The sequence below is a fragment of the Quercus lobata genome, chromosome 10 (genome assembly GCF_001633185.2).
Source record: "Quercus lobata isolate SW786 chromosome 10, ValleyOak3.0 Primary Assembly, whole genome shotgun sequence".
NCBI classification, from domain to species: domain Eukaryota; kingdom Viridiplantae; phylum Streptophyta; class Magnoliopsida; order Fagales; family Fagaceae; genus Quercus; species Quercus lobata.
The window spans coordinates 59805013-59822099 of record NC_044913.1 but is presented as its reverse complement, the minus strand read 5'-3'; the positions used below and the strand labels follow the sequence as shown (position 1 = coordinate 59822099).

The following is a 17087-nucleotide window of genomic DNA, read 5'->3' as shown; positions in this document are numbered from 1 at the left end:
CACCCGTAACAAGTTATACTTCCTCGTTTATTAGAACCAAATATTTTAATATCGACTTATTTTGATATATTATTTTGGAATTATTGCTAAAAATAATATAATATATATTTTTAATGTCATCGTTACATAATATAATATGTCATATGACATATACGAGTAAAAAAAAAAAAAAAAATCATGTCATGCATGAATAAACTGTGAAGTAAACAAGAGAAAGAACAAAACTGCGAAGTAAACAAGAGAAACGTATTATTAATGAAAAATAATACTATTAAAATGTCATATACGTCCCATAAAAATTAAAAAATTAAAAAATAATTTAGGACAAAAAAATATAATTTGAGTTTTCACATTTAAATACGGACCAAAATCATCGTAACAGAATGAAACGGAAGAGAATAAAGTCATAACTCTCACACGATCGTTGCTCTTAACAGTATAGAGAGAGAGAGAGAGAGAGGGCCTTAGGTTTGTGGCCATGGCGAGTGGTGGTGGTGTTGAGGAAGTGAGCAACAAGCAAGTGATCTTGAAGGACTATGTGTCTGGTTTTCCTAAAGAATCAGACATGTACTTGAACACTTCTGGTACCATAAAGCTGAAGGTTCCAGAAGGTTCCAATGCTATTCTTGTGAAAAATCTGTACTTGTCTTGCGATCCCTACATGCGTCCTCGTATGAGACAGCCCATTCCTGGGAATGAGACTTACGTCGAACCCTTCAAACCTGGTTCGGTCAGTGGGTCCCACCTCTTCGAGATTTTTCTTTTAAAAAAAAAGTGTGTATATATATATATATATATATATATATTTTTTTTTTTTGGTTCTTTGAAATTTGTGAGTTAATGGGTATCTGTATTTTTTAATGTTGCATAGTTTTTTGTTCCTTTTTGGAGTTATGTGCACGATTCGATGGTTGCAAAGGAATTGTTAGTATTATTCTCTGTTTGTTCTTGGGTGAAAATGGTGTGTTTGTCTTGGAATTCTTGTTGTTATCTTCTGCTTGTTCTTGGGTTTTGGTGATATAACGATTAGGTGAGTGAGAATTGAGATTCTTCTTTCTGTTTGTATGTGAAAAAAGCAAAACCAATTTGAAATTTGTGAGTAAATGTGGTAAATTCTGTTTGTTGTTTCAATAAAAGTTTACTTATTTATATATATATATATATATATATATATATATAAAGAAATGGGGGTAATTTCTACATGGGGTGGAGTTCACTTCATTCCAGATGCAATTTTTCTTCTTTATATTATTTTATTGTTTCCCCTTGTTCATGAAAGTTGCAATTTTATTGGCTAATTTTATGCTGAAATGTCTGAATCCCATGATTTGTTGGTCAAATTCATATATTATATTAAAATACTCGTATGTTTTGAATTTCTATGTTCTTAAATTGTTTATATTAAAAAACAAATTGTAATCATTAGTTACAAATGGTTGTCAAATTCTAAAATTTGTTCTCTATGAAAAGGCCAAGACACCAATTGGTTTGGTGTGGGCGGGATTTGAGCTTAAGTTCCTTATTGGATAACAAGATATGTATGAATTGAGTTGACTAGAACCAACATTAGGGTTGAAGTATAATTTTCTATAAAAATAGTTGATTATAAAAGTTTGAGATTCAAGGCTCTTTGGCTGTGTTTATAACTTGCCAATAAAAATAAAAGACTAGAAGCTTAATTTTAAACAACACCATGATTAATTGTTTTTTTTCCCCTGATTAATGTGTTGTGTCAAGGGGGTGCTTGAATTGATGACCTTGATGTTGAAACTATGCAGCCCATTGCTGGTTATGGAGTTGCTAAAGTTTTGGATTCTGGGCATCCAAACTTCAAGAAAGGTGACTTGGTTTGGGGGCTGACTGGATGGGAAGAATATAGTCTCATTACCACAACAGAGAGACTGTTTAAAATTCATCACACTGATGTGCCTCTCTCCTACTATACTGGACTTCTGGGTAAGCTCATCCCAACCCCTTCTTATTTATTTATTTAATTAATTTTATCATGCTTTGGCTGCATCAAAACAGATAAAATAGTTGAAAATTATCATCCTCTTTTTGTGTACTTGAGTGATGCCATATGCAAGACTAAGGAAACACATTAAGAATATTAAGCAGTTTTTCAGTGTTATATATTCTCATTTGGCATGGTTTATTTTTCAGCTTTTTGAAAATGTGCTATTAGAAAAAATTGTACTAAAGTGAGGTTTAAAAAAGTGTATTTTGAAGGGCAGTTTCAAACCTCTGTGCCATGTATGGTGATATTTGACCTACAGGAATAGCTGTGATTTTCTGAATTTGAATTCCGTCCCCCAACTAAAGAAGAGATCTTGGCGGAATTGCCACATAAGAAATTGAGCACAATTTTGCAATTCCATTGAAATATGTAGGGGCTGTAACCCATGGGAAATAGTATATGAGTAGCGTAAAATTTTCAAATAGTAATGTTGGAATCATGATCATGGATGTTAATTTTGTAGTCACTATGATCTCAAAAGCATTAAATAATTGCTAGTTTTGTAATGTTGTAATCATGATCTAGGATGTTAATTTAGTAATGTTGTAATCTCATGCACCTCTATATATTGAAAGAGCCTGCTCCAGTGGCTGTCACAGTTCTTAGTTAAGTTGACTTCTCTCTCTCTAGTGAAGTAGAATATGAATTTATCCAGCCCTATGCGCCTCTTTCTTTTTAAAATTTAATAGTATTAGTTGTGTGTCCAAAAGAGAACTTATTTACCATTGAAGCATTTGGTGAGTCTGGCATCATTGACTTACCAGGCTGGAGGTTTTTATTTTTATTTTTTTTCCCCGGGGGGGGGGTGGGGGGCACTGAGTGGGGGAGATTGTGGCTATCACATAGTAATTAAAACCATTATTAGGGCACATATAGCAATTGAGCAAGTACTTTTGCTAGTCATTTTATTGTGCTATGTTTTCCTTTGTACTCAATGCTCATCTAACATATTTACTATATGTAGGTATGCCCGGTATGACTGCTTATGCTGGTTTTTATGAGATTTGCTCTCCTAAGAAAGGAGAGCAAGTCTTCATTTCAGCAGCTTCTGGGGCAGTTGGTCAACTTGTAGGACAGTTCGCCAAGCTATTGGGCTGCTATGTTGTTGGAAGTGCTGGAAGCAAAGAAAAGGTGAGTCTGCTTATCATGAGGGTTCAATGTGTCAATTACTTAGAATAGTACCTGCATTTGTCTTTACACTTTAGTTAATTTTCTCATTCAACTCATCTGTAATCAGTCAAAAGTTGTTCTATGGGTGATATTCTGCATCTGGAACTCCTAGATAAAGAGCGCTCATTCTCTTATGGCTAGAGCATATGATTTTTCTATTTCTCACACAAGTAGACACAACAATGTGCCTACTCATTTCCAACACTCATCCCAAGATTACATAAGCATAGAACTGTGCTGGTGTTGTGTGGAGTTTGGGAGAGGTGATTCATGTGCAACCTTACTAGGTAACCAAACTCCCTTGCTTTGGTGAGACTGATTTATAGACCTTAACCCACTGTCTGTTGCTTTGGATGGAAGGCGTCTGCCATCACACCAAAGCCTGACCTTTGGTGTCATGCATTCTTGTTATTGAGTTTTTTTTTTTAAATTTTTAAATTTTTAAATTTTTTTTTAATTTTATTTATTTATTTATTTTTTAAAGGTTTTTAATAGTCATCATTATCAAAAAAAGTTCTCCTTATGTGTCTTATGCATACAAACATATTCCGTCGCATGTCTGAACACATATTTAATTAATGTAACTGTCACTTAAACAAAGTTTATGGGAGTGGCTCTGTTTGGTTCAAGGTTTTTGACTTTTGTCAAAAGTGACTTTTTATTTGTTTCCACTGGACCACTGGTCATGGTCGATTGTCATACTCAGACAATTTTTTACTCTTATTTAGGGGTTGGTTTACTTGACCTGTGTGCAACCTCATTAACCAGCATTTTTTTTACTCTGCTTTTATTGCTTTCCTCTATCATTTCTGCGATATAAGGTTGATTTGCTGAAGAACAAGTTTGGTTTCAACGAGGCCTTCAACTACAAAGAAGAGCCTGACTTACATGCAGCTTTGAAAAGGTTAGTAGTAATTTATGCAGTAATCAATATCTGTAACTATCACATGAGACTTGACTAAGAATCTATGGTTTCTAGTTTCTACTGAAGAAAGCTGTTAATAACCATTATCTCAATATTGAAGACATTCCCTCATATATGATACTTTAATTCAAGAAACGTGGTTTACCTAAGGGATTAGTTTGACTTTCATTGTCATACAAGGCGGCCCATTTACAACGGGGTACTTTTCAAATCTGTAAGATGGGTTTGATTACACTTATTGTTGGTACACGAATTAACAACTTTGTGCTCATTCTACTTTATAAGAAGTAAAAGAATATGACAATGAGCTATTACTCAATTGGCACTTCGTTCTCCCTTAATAATGAGATTGATAGTGAGGTTGTGAGTTCTAAACCTACTAAGTGTGTGAGCAACTTACTAATAAAAAAAGGAAAAAATAAAAGAGAAAAAAAAAATGCTGCAAACATAATGAGAGGAGTGTAATTTTAAGGAAACAATATTTTTGACAATGCTTGACATGACTTGTTGTGATTTGAGTAACACCACTTTAATGTTTAATCTGAGTCCAATTCTTACCCAACTTTTCTCTCAATCGCTAATATGGCCCACTGTGATTTATCGTACACCAATCACAACAAATCATATAAGCATTTGTGAAAAAAAAAAATTTCCTTATTGTTTACGTTTTAATCTGTGTGCTTGGGGAACCAAGGGTGACTGATCTTTTATTGGCATTCATGGTGCTCAAATCTAGAGGGTTGAGGTGTTTTTCTTGCAGGTACTTTCCAGAAGGCATTGATATTTATTTTGAGAATGTTGGAGGAAAGATGCTTGATGCAGTTCTCCTCAACATGAGGGCCCATGGCCGCATTGCTGTATGTGGGATGATTTCGCAATACAACCTTGAGCACCCGGAAGGTGTGCACAATTTAATGACTGTGATTGGGAAACGGGTCCGGATAGAAGGATTCATGGTTTATGAATACTACCCCCTCTACCCAAAGTTCCTGGAGCTGGTTCTGCCTCACATCAAAGAAGGGAAGATAATTTATGTGGAAGATGTAGCTGAAGGTCTGGAGAGTGCCCCCGCAGCACTGATAGGGCTCTTCACTGGCCGCAATGTTGGAAAACAGGTTGTGGTAGTTGCTCGTGAATGAATGACCTCGTATACAACTTCATAGTCCAAAACCTCTAGGTCTAGGAGGATTATCTACTGCAAATGTAACTTCTATTGGGTTTTGTTGGTAACAACAATTTTATTTCCTTAATGAAGTGTTATGTTGTTGGAGTCAAAGAAATTCATAATTTGCACTTGTCTTGAATCTTTTTACACAAACGCATTTGAGTTGGAAATACTAATTATTATCTCACCTTGATATATGGACTAACACTTTATGCAAATGGATTAAAGTTTCCTTCGGATCCCAATTCCAATATGACCTCCATGTGTACGGTATACCATGAAGTTTTGTAATCACTAATCAAAATTAGCTTATTTAAAGTTTTCATACGTAGGCCTGGTTTAACTGCTTATGGCGTTTTTTTTATGAGATATGCTCTCCTAAGAAAGGAGAGCATGTCTTCAATTAAGCAGCTTCTGGGGCAGTTGGTCAGCCTGTTCAACAGTTTGCAAAACTAGTAAAAATCTTTTCTGTAAGTGTATTAAAAAAACTAGTGCAGCATGGCAATCTTTCTAAAATTTTTTTCCTCAATATGCTAGGAATCTTTCCTATAAATTTCGCCCATGTCAGGAGTAGAAAAGTTGGCAAGTTTCACACGAGTGGACAGGACACTTTTGTTAAGTCATTTCTAACACAACTATTTAGGTTTTTGCTATATATGGTTATTAATTTGAACATTGTTTTGCCATTGTTAGTTTGTATGGATGCAAACCGACATTATAACAAGTATATACATAAAGGGTAATTACTATTTTAAATTGAACTACCAATATAAATCTGTACACATTTGCTACAATTGTGTACATGTTTGCCTAAGATGCTCGCAAGTCTACTTTAACTTAATAGAATATCAATAGCCATGCATTTTATTACATGTGTACAATCTATTTGATAAAACTGATGGATAAAATTTTTATTTATTTTAGAAATCCTATTATTTGGTGTGTTCTTAGGAAGGAGAAAGATGAGGAGGGTGGTGTTGGTGTTGGTGATGGTTAAGTAATCACACCAAAAAACTACATCAAATTAATTAGCGATTCAGGTTAGAGCTAGAAACAAAGGAAACAATTTTTCAAGTCACATGACATTAATTAAGATGTGTGTATTGTTGTTTAAAATGAAAAAATATTAGTGTATATTTTGGAAAATAATTCTGTAACAATTGATTGACTTGATTTTTTTTAACATTTATTCAGTGGCCAAATTACAAATTGTTAGATTGTTTTGGAACTCAAAAGTTAAAAAAGTTTGTATATGCCTTAAGGTATGAGAGTTATTTCAAAATTATTCAAAATTAGTGTAACTGAATTAAATGTGCTTAATTAGTAAACTTTGTTGGACGTTTAGGTCAACAAGAAAGTGTTACGTTTGGAACTTTTTTTTTTTAAACTTACGTTTGGAACTTTTTAATACTTGAAATATAATGGATTTTTCAATAATGGTTGAGATTTGAAAATTTTTCTTTCCAATTTAAAATAACTTTATATTGTAAGAGGTTTATTTACTTTAAACTAAATATCTAATACAATAGGTAATTTGAAATAAATGAAAGAAAAAAATGACTAACCTTTCATTGGTAATTTTAAAAGGTAGTAGAAGCCTAGAAAGTAAAACAAAAGTGAAAAATTGCACTAAGCAATAAATTTGACATGTGCCTAATTTATAAAATTGTAAATTATGTGACCTAGATGTGAATAGTCACAAAAATCTCACTAAAATAATTGCTGACATGTTAAATTTCATTATAGTGCCAGGCTTTTCAAAAGGAATAGTAAATATAAGTACTCATTAATTTGGCCTATTTTAAGAAGGATCAATATTCTATAATTATTTGAATTAGGCCTATTTTAAGAGGTTCAATATTCTATTATTACATCAATATAAATAATGTTGTCTTTTTTTTTTCTTTTTTCTTTTTTCTTTTTTTACTTTTTTTAATTATAAAACTTTTATTTTTGAAGATTTTATGCAAACTTTATAGGCTATAACCAGTAAGTGATTGATATTATTATTATTTTTATATGATTATATGGTTCATTATCAAATGCTCAAATATGAATAGTAAATAGCAAATATATATATATAGAGGTGGAATAATGAAATAAATTTTTTTACACCCTATTTGTTTCAGTGATAATGTTTTCTAGAAAATGGGTCATTTGCTAAAAAGTATTTTCTACAAAATTATGACATTTTTCTATATTTGGTAGCAACCTTAAATGAGTTAAAAAAAAAAATCTTCTAAGTTCTTTTATTTAGTTTGTGGTGAGATAGAGTTGTTTTCCAATAAAAAAAAAATTGGTAGGAAACAATCTCTAAAAATAAGTCAATACTTTTTCTATTGACTAAAAATAGTTTTCCTTTGACTCATTTTTTAGATACTACAAAATATTGAAAAACATGGAAAACTATTTTTACACAAGATTTTCTATTGAAACAAATGAAGCTAGAAAAAAAATGAAAAGATATATATATATATATATATATATTTTTTTTTTCTTTTTAGAAGAAGAAAAATTGAAAGGATTTTTTTTTTTTTGAGAAACAAAAATTAAAAGAATTTAGTAGTAAATGAATAATCTTTTTTTAATAAAATCTCTTTATAATCCTTTTAGTTTTAAGAAGAGATGACGTGTCATCATAGTATGTTTGGAAAAATGGACATTTGTCAATGTTATGTTGTAGACAAATTGCTACTTGTCATGTGGCACTATTTGTCCACATCATTCTAAATAGATAGAAGACTGCATCACTTGTTAATGTTGTGTGCATCAACCAATTGTGAGATCCAACTTTTATAATATAATATATTCTAAGTAGATAGATAGATAGATAGATAGATGGGTTGTCAAGTATGATATGTAATGGTGATTTGTAATACTTTCTAATCTCTATGTCACCATGTGTATTTTCTAAACAAATTATATGACTCATTAAAAGAGTCATGTGACTAAAACTATATTCGAATAGTTCGTTTAATGGTTACATAGTTAGTTTGGAGTCAAAACTCAAAAAACATACAGTTTCTTTAATAGATACTTCATGACTTAGATCAAGATAACTCCAAATTATTCAGGAAACAAACATCTTTCCACAAATGCTATGTTTGTTTTGAGTAAAATATTTTCAAGTATTTAGTATAACATATAAAATTTTTGTAGTAAACCACCAAAACCAATAACTCGACAATGAAGCCACTAGTGTCGAAGGTCCAGTGACTAGACTATTGGAACTGGCAGTTAGAGTGGTAGCTCTAGTGATTAGACCATCGAGTGATATCTTCGGTGGCTGAATTTCCAACACCGGTTGACAAAATGACATCTTCGGTTACTGGAACTTTGGTACTAGTTGCAGTGTAGCATCTTCATCCATCGAACAGCTGATACTAGTCTCGAGGCATCATCTTCGACTATCGAACTTATGGCCGCAATTGTTGGTAAGACGTTTCCTACCACTGAACCGCCAACACTAATTGCCTGAGAGGATTCACTAGCCTGGACCGTTGGCGCTAGTCCCTAGTTTGATGTCTTCAACCACTAAACTGGTGACCATGTGACCAAATGGGGGATGAGAATTCCCAATATGTTTTTGGAAAAAAAAATTTTACCAAAATTTCAAAAGTAAAACATTTTACAATTTTTTATAAAAAATTTTATAGTTAACAGAAAATATTTTACAAATTTGATTATATTTTATCTAAAAATATATTTTAATTCAAAACAAATTGATTAAAAGTTGTAAAATTGTTCCTTTTCTAACCACTTTTTTTTTTTTTTAATAGAAAGGATATGTCTATAATATTTTTATAATAAATTTTAAGTGGCAGGTTGTTACTAGTTGTTATTGTTGGGACAAAAAAGTAATTTTAATGTTAGTCTCAAATTTGAACCAATAACAACTAACTACCTGTAATTTGTTGTATAAATATTGTAAAAATATTGTAGACGTAGCATTTTTTTTTGTTTTTGTTTTGGAGAATCATTCAGCGAACCCGTCGTACTGTACTCCCCCACGTCAAATTATCCAACTGTGTGGCGCACGTTTAACGTTTATCACATTTTCCACACTCAGTTTACTATTATAAATATTTCAGGAATCAGTATTGTAACTCATAACTCGCTCAGAAAGTCATTGCTCTAACTGTATCCACACACAGAGAGACACTTCCTCAAGGTTTGTTTTGGCAATGGCGAGTGGTGGTGGTGTTGAGGAAGTGACCAATAAGCAAGTGCTCTTTAAGGAGTATGTGTCAGGTTTGCCTAAAGAATCAAACATGCACGTGAGCACTTCTGGGACCATAAAATTGAAGGTTCCTGAAGGCTCTAATGCTATTCTGGTTAAAAATCTGTACTTGTCTTGCGATCCTTACATGCGTCCTCGTATGGATCAGCCCACTCCTGGGAGTCAGTCCTACGTCGATTCATTCAAACCTGGTTCGGTCAGTGGGTCCCACACTCTTTTCACGTTTTTAATGATGTTTTTTTTTGGGGAGTTGTATGATTCAGTGTTTAATGAAATTAGCAAATTGGAAATGGAATTTTTGGGTTTTTGATATAATGCTTAGATGAGAATCACACACAAAAAAATGATTTTTTTTTTTTTTTTTTGTTGGGTCTTTGAAATTTGTGAGTTAATGGGGTAATTTTTTTTTCTATGTTGCTTGGGTTGGAGTTCATCCAAGTTGCAAGTTATTGTTCTTTTTTGAAGTTATATGCATGATTACAATGGTATTGTTAGAATTATTCTCTATTTATGTTTTGGGTGAAATTGGAAATGGAATTTTGGGTTTTGGAGATGATGCATAGATGGTTGAGATTCTTTTTCCAAAGAAAAAGGGAACTTTTTTTGTTCTTTGAAATTTGTGAGTTAATTGGGTAATTGCTTTTTAATTGTTGCATGGGGTGGATTTCATTCGAGTTGCAATTTTTAGTTTTGTACATTTTTGGAGTTATATGCATGATTTGATGCTTGGAACGGAATTTTTAGTATATTCTCTGTTTGTTTTGGGTGAAAATGGAGTGTTTTTGTTGGAATTCTTGGTGTAATTTTCTGCTTGTTTTGTGTGAAACTGGGAATGGAATTTTGGGTTTCAGAGATAATGATTAGGTGGGTGAGAGAATTGAGATTCTTCTTCCTGTTTGTATGTGAAAAAAGAAAACCCAATTTGAAATTTGTGAGTTAAAGGGGTAATATTGTTTTTAATTGTTTCATGGGGTGGAATTCACTTCAGTCGAGATGCAATTTTTCTTGTACATACTACTATTTTATTATATCCTTGTTCATGAAAGTTGCAATTTATTGGGCTATTTTCTGTGCTGAAGTGTCTGCATCCCCTGATTTGTAGGTCAAGCACATGTAAATATTAAAATAGTCATATGTTTTGAATTTCTATGTTCTCAAATTGTTTACCTGTATTTGATTATTAGTTATACCTTGACCATGGGAACCCAATAAAAATTTTTTTGTAATCATTAGTTACAAGTGGTTGTCAAATTTTAAAATTAGCTCCTTATGAAAAGGCTAAGACACCAATTGGTTTGGTATAGGCAGGGTTTAAACCCAAGTTATTTATTTGATGACAAGAGATTTACCAATTGACCTAATTAGAATCCACATCAGGATTGAAGTTAAATTGTCAATAATTTGTTGATTATAAAAGTTAGAGATCTTTTGGTCAACTAGAAGCTTATATTGGGATAGAGGATGAGGTATTGGTTCATGTCTCTTTGGCTGTATTTATAATTTACCAATAAAAAAAAAGAAGATGTGAAGCTTAATTTTAAACAACGCTATGATTGATTGGTTTTTTACCTGATTGATGTTGTATCAAGGGGGTTCTTAAATTGATGACCTTGATGTTGAAACTATGCAGCCCATTGTTGGATATGGAGTAGCTAAAGTTTTGGATTCTGGGCATCCAGACTTCAAGAAAGGCGACTTGATTTGGGCAATGACTGGATGGGAAGAATATAGTCTCATTACAAAAACACAGGGTCTGTTTAAAATTCATCACACTGATGTGCCTCTCTCCTACTATACTGGACTTTTGGGTAAGCTCACCCCCACCCCTTGTTATTTATTTATTTATTTTATTATGCTTTTGGGTTTCCACTTCAAAATTTGTTTTATATAGATGTTTGGCTGTGCCAAAACCGGAGAAATAGTTGAAAATTATCATCCTCTTTTTTATTTACTTGAGTGATGCCACATATTCTTCAGTGTTAAATGTTCCTGTTGGTACTGGCTTATTTTTCAGCTTTTTGAAAATGCATGGTTAGAAAAAGTAGCATCTAGAGTGAGGTTTAAAAAATTTTATTAAAAAAAGTGCAGTTCTGAACCCATGTATTGTGATACTTGCCTACATGAATAGCTGGGATTTTCTGAATTAATGTTTCCATTAATACATGTAGTGGCCCTAATTCAAGAAAACTGGTATAAGCGTAGTATAGTGGAATCTAAGTACTAATTAAATATATCGCGAGTACTTATATATATATATATATGTGTGTGTGTGTGTGTGTGTGTGTGTGTGTGTGGATGTCAATTTTGTAGTGACAGTAATCTCAAAATCAGTAAATCATTGCTATAGAAAACTGTTGATATGAGCTAATTGTCTTTTAAATGATTGATCTATGTAAAATAATCTCATGCACCTCAGTATTTTGAAATAGCCTGCCCCCAGTGGCTGTCATGGTTCTTAGTTAAGTTGACTTCTCTGTCTTTTTTCTCTTGAGTTATGTAGAATATGAATTGATCCAATCCTATGTCGTTCTTTCTTTTCAAAATTTGATGAAGTGACAGTTGTCTATCCTAAAGAGAACTTATTAACTTTGATGAATATTTCAGCGAGCCTGGCATCAATGACTTACCAGGCTGAAGATTTTTTTTATCCGTATTTTTTGAAGATTGTGTCCATCTCATATTAAGGAAAAACATTATAGACTGGATATAGCAACTGAGAAAGTAATTTTGCTTGTCATTTTATTGTGCTATGTTTTCCTTGGTGCTTAAAGCTCATTGAACATTTTCATTATATGTAGGTATGGCCGGTACGACTGCTTATATTGGTTTTTATGAGATTTGCTCTCCTAAGAAAGGAGAGCATGTCTTCATTTCAGCAGCTTCAGGGGCAGTAGGTCAACTTGTAGGACAATTTGCCAAGCTATCTGGCTGCCATGTCGTTGGAAGTGCTGGAAGCAAAGAAAAGGTGAGTCATCTTATCATGAGGGTACAGTGTGTCAATAACTTAGCATAGTAGCTGCATCTTTCTTTATAGTATGGTTAATTGTCTCATTCATCTCATCTGTAAACAGTCAAAAGTAGTTCTATGGGTGATATTCTGCATCTGGAACTCCTTGATAAAGAGCACTCATTCTCTTAATCACCAGAGAAAATGATTTTTGAATCACACAAGTGGACACAACACTGGTGCCAATACATTTCCAACACATACCGATAATACATAGGCATACCTATGTTGGTGTCATGCTTTCTTAAAAAAACCAAAGGTCGTATTTAAGGCAAAAAGCTCCCACTTTTGTGAAGTTTGAGAGAGGTGATTTGTATACAACCTTAGTAGGCAACCAAACTCCTTTTTTTGTGTGCGTGGAGAGGCTGATTCACTGTCCTGAATCCACAATATGTTGATTTAGATGGAAGGCACTTGTCCTCACATGAAGGCCTGATCTTTGGCGTCATGCATTCTTGTTATTAATTAATTACTTTTAAAAAGGTTCTTCATAGACATCATTGTCAAAAAAATTTCTCTTAATGATTCTTATGCATGCAAACATATTCCGCCACATTTCTGAACACATTTTTTATATAATTAATTCGAATATCAGTTTCGTTTTAAGTACATGGGAGTGGCCCTGTTCAGTACCCAAGGTTTGTGTCCAAATTGACTTTGTAAGTTTGTATCTGTTTCCACCGGTCGTGGTAGATTATTGATCCTATGACTGCTGATTGTCATACTTAGAAATTTTAGATCTTATTTAGGGGTTGGATTACTTGACCAGTGTGCAACCTCATTAACCAGCTGTATTTTCTGTTTGCTTTTGTTGCTTCCCTCTATCCTTTCTGCAATATAAGGTCGATTTGCTGAAGAACAAGTTTGGTTTCGATGATGCTTTCAACTACAAAGAAGAACCTGACTTAGCTGCAGCTTTAAAAAGGTTAGTAGTAATTACTGCAGTAATCATTATATTTAACTATCATGGTTTGTTTTCGTGATTAGTTTGAATTTTCATGTCATACAAGGCAGCCCATTTACCGGAAACAGGGGATTACTCAAATCTGTAAGCTGGGTTCAATTACACTTTGGTACATGAATTAATAAACATTGTGCTTATTTTATTTTATAGAAAAGAAAAAAAATAAGAACAATGAACTATGGTTCAATTGGCACCTCCTTGTCCCATAATAATGAGATTGAGAGTGAGGTTGTGTGTTCAAAAAATGCACTTATTGCATGCTTAAATTAATAGAAAAAAAGGAAAAAAATTAATAGAGGGAAAAAAAAAAATGCAAACATAAATAGAGGAGTGTATTGCTAAGGACACAACAATTTTCACAATTGCTGATATGACTTGTTGCAATTAGAACAACATCACTATTATCTAAGTCCGAGATTGATACCACTTCTTCTCTATTGCTAAACATAGAATGTTGTGATTAGAGCAACATCTCTTTTACATAATACCACCACTAACGCCACTTTTATCATCCACTGAATAAAACAGATCATGTCAACAGTTGTGAAAGATGTTTTGTCTCTATACTTATTTTTTAAGTTCTACTCTATGTGCTTGAAAAACCAAGAGTGACTGATCTTTCATTTGTATTTCTGGTGCTTAAATCTAGAGAGTTGCTGTGTTTTTCTTGCAGATACTTTCCAGAAGGTATTGATATTTATTTTGACAATGTTGGGGGAAAGATGCTTGATGCTGTGCTACTCAACATGAGGGCCCATGGCCGCATTGCTGAATGTGGAATGATCTCACAGTACAACCTTGAGAAGCCTGAAGGTGTGCACAATTTAATGAGTGTGGTTTGGAAACAGATCCGGATTGAAGGATTCCTTGTTTTTGAATACTACCACCTCTATCCAAAGTTTCTGGAGTTTGTTCTGCCTCACATCAAAGAGGGGAAGATTACTTATGTGGAAGACATAGCTGAAGGCCTCGAGAGTGCCCCAGCAGCACTGATAGGACTCTTCACTGGCCGCAATGTTGGAAAACAGGTAGTGGTAGTTGCTCGTGAATGAATGACTTTGTAGACAACTTCAGGGTCCAAAAACTCTTAGGTCCAGGAGGATTATATACTGCAAATGTATTTTCTTTTGGGTATTGATTTTTGTTGGTAACAATAAAGTTTTATATCCTTAATAAAGTGTTTTGTTGTTGAAGTCGAGTAAATTCTTACCTAGAACCTGTCTTGAATCTTTTTACTCAAATTCATTTGAGTTGGAAGTACTAATTTGTTATATCACCTTCACTTAACATCTCCCTTTCTATTTGACATCTAGACTCTTGCAAATAGAGTAAAGTTTTCTTAAGATTTCAATTCTAAAATATAAGCCTCTATGTGTATGCCTATACCATGAAGTTACAATGATTGTACATGTAATACAGCATACTCATCTAGAGGTGTGCAATGGGATATAAGTTATATCTTAATCTTTATGCTACAATTTTTTTTCTTTTGTTATGAAATGTGTGAGTCATATTATTTGATAAGGAGTGGCAGCGAGCGTTGCACTAGTTTGAATCTTTCATTTTCTGTCTCGCTGTGGTTTGTTTTTTTTTTTTTTTTTTTTTTTTTTTTTTTTTTTTTTTTTTTTTGTGGTTTGTTTTGGTGTTTTGGGGGGGGGGGGGGGGGGGGGGGGGGGGGGGGGGGGGTTGTGTGTGGGTGTCAAAACTCAGTTTAAAAGAAAAAGACGTCCATGTTACATTTTCGTGGCACATGAGGTACATGATGGGCCCAGCTTGCATTTGTTTTATTGTGTTTTGTTTTTTCTTTTTTTTCAGGAATGGGTAAGAAAACCTACTGTCTATGTTTTACCAAAATTCATTTTAGTCCTATAATTATGTTTTCTTTTATTTCAGTATTTTGACTTTCAAGTTTATTTAATTAAGCATTTTTCATTATCTTTTGTCAAATGTTATGGTTTTTTTTTTTTTTTTTTAATTTTCTTCAAAAATTTTAATTAAAAAAATTTCAATTAACGATTGAAAAATATTTTCCAAAATTTTTTTTCAAAAAAAATAAACAAATGTTGATAAAAAGACATTCTTTGAATAAATTTTAAACTTAGAAGACTGAAATAAACAAAAATATAGTTAGGACCTATTTGGTTTTCAAAAGTGGTGTATTTACTTTTCATTTATTTATTTATTTTATATTCAAATCCTGAATTTGAATATAAAAAAAACACACTTATTTTCACAATTGGTAATGCTTTGTAAGTTCAGACAAAATAAAACCATCTTCGTGGGATCATTGGGATTTAAGAATCTCTAGAGTAAAGATGAGACAAAAAGACCAAAAAATAAAGGGTCATACGTGGGTGGGTCAGTTGGTGTTAGGTAAGGGTATAAAAATAAACGTTTTATTTAATAACAAAATATAATTAAGTATAAAAGACCTTTTTGTTTTTTAGAATCAAGTATAAAAGTCTTGATATAAAAGACCCTTTTTTTTTTTTTTTTTTTTTTTTAAGTATAAAAGACCTGATATAAAAAATTAAAAAAAAATTATGAAAGAAACTACAATCTCTTATATCATTTATATATAATAAAAGTTTGATTTAGACGTGGTGGTTACGGTTTTTTTTTTTTTTTTTTTTTTTTTTTTTTAAGTATAAAAGACCTGATATAAAAAATTAAAAAAAAATTATGAAAGAAACTACAATCTCTTATATCATATTATATATCATAAAAGTTTGACTTAAACGCGGTGGTTACGGCAAGTAACTTCATCAAATTGTAAATTTTTAAAATTTTTAGATTTTAAGAAAAAAAATATAATTTTTCTTCTCCTATAATTTCTAAATGGATAAAAATCTTAAAGAACTAATTAAAAGTTGCTTCACATGATACAAATCTTAATTTGATAAAAAGTTGTTTCTGTATAATTTCTTTTAAGGATTATGTATTCAAATCAAAATAAAATTATATTAACCTTAGACAGATCATAATGCAATGATATGGGGTACTGCAGTGGGGTGGCAATTTGTGTTCGCGGGTCGTGTTCATGTCGTGTTGAGCCATGAGTATTCAACTATATAGGTTGACTCGAATCTGACCTGTTTAGTAAACGTATCAGGAATCCTCAACCCGAACACAACCTATTTATTAAACAAGTCAACTTGACCTGACACATTCAATTCGTTTAATTAACAAGCCATGTAAATGTTAATATAAATGACCCATTTAATAATCTATTTGATTAATAGGTCATACGTAACATTTATAATTTTTATCAATTCCTATATATCTAAAATTAAAATACAATGATAACTATAAATAGTATAAAAAACATATAAAAACAAACCATTAATGAAGCAATAATATCAAAATAAATAATAACTTTATAGGCTAAATGGGTCAGACAGGTTCACATGTTAAATATGAACACGATCCGTTTATTAAATTGGTTAGCCATGTTAACCCGAATATGATCCGAACCCGTTTAGTCTCAACTCATGACCTGTTTATAAATGAGTTAATCGTGTCGGGTTTGTAATTCGTGTCAGATTTTGCCACCACTGGTACTACTTAGTGCTTATATGCTCAGATGTAACAAATTCCTA

The 17087-nt window shown here is 32.4% G+C and overlaps 2 protein-coding genes across 4 annotated transcripts; both read left to right on the top strand.

The window, feature by feature from the left end:
• The first annotated feature begins 391 nt into the window (after nucleotides 1–391).
• On the top strand, nucleotides 392–5392 carry LOC115963050 (2-alkenal reductase (NADP(+)-dependent)-like). The gene is made up of 5 exons (XM_031081937.1): nucleotides 392–730; nucleotides 1779–1956; nucleotides 2982–3148; nucleotides 4009–4091; nucleotides 4873–5392. The coding sequence occupies exons 1-5, from the start codon at nucleotides 479–481 to the stop codon at nucleotides 5249–5251; spliced, it is 1059 nt and encodes a 352-aa protein (XP_030937797.1). The 5' UTR covers nucleotides 392–478; the 3' UTR covers nucleotides 5252–5392.
• Nucleotides 5393–9369: 3977 nt separating this feature from the next.
• LOC115963048 (2-alkenal reductase (NADP(+)-dependent)-like) lies at nucleotides 9370–14770 on the top strand. Of its 3 annotated transcripts, none has more exons than XM_031081934.1 (6): nucleotides 9370–9713; nucleotides 11148–11325; nucleotides 12316–12482; nucleotides 13367–13449; nucleotides 13535–13572; nucleotides 14162–14770. In XM_031081934.1, exons 1-6 carry the CDS (start codon nucleotides 9462–9464, stop codon nucleotides 14236–14238), a joined length of 795 nt encoding a protein of 264 aa, XP_030937794.1. In that variant the 5' UTR covers nucleotides 9370–9461; the 3' UTR covers nucleotides 14239–14770. The 3 variants fall into 3 exon arrangements, with proteins under 3 accessions (XP_030937794.1, XP_030937795.1, XP_030937793.1); XM_031081935.1 differs by having other exon boundaries at nucleotides 13535–13597; nucleotides 14162–14323; XM_031081933.1 differs by lacking the exon at nucleotides 13535–13572 and having other exon boundaries at nucleotides 9371–9713; nucleotides 14162–14729.
• Nucleotides 14771–17087: the final 2317 nt, after the last annotated feature.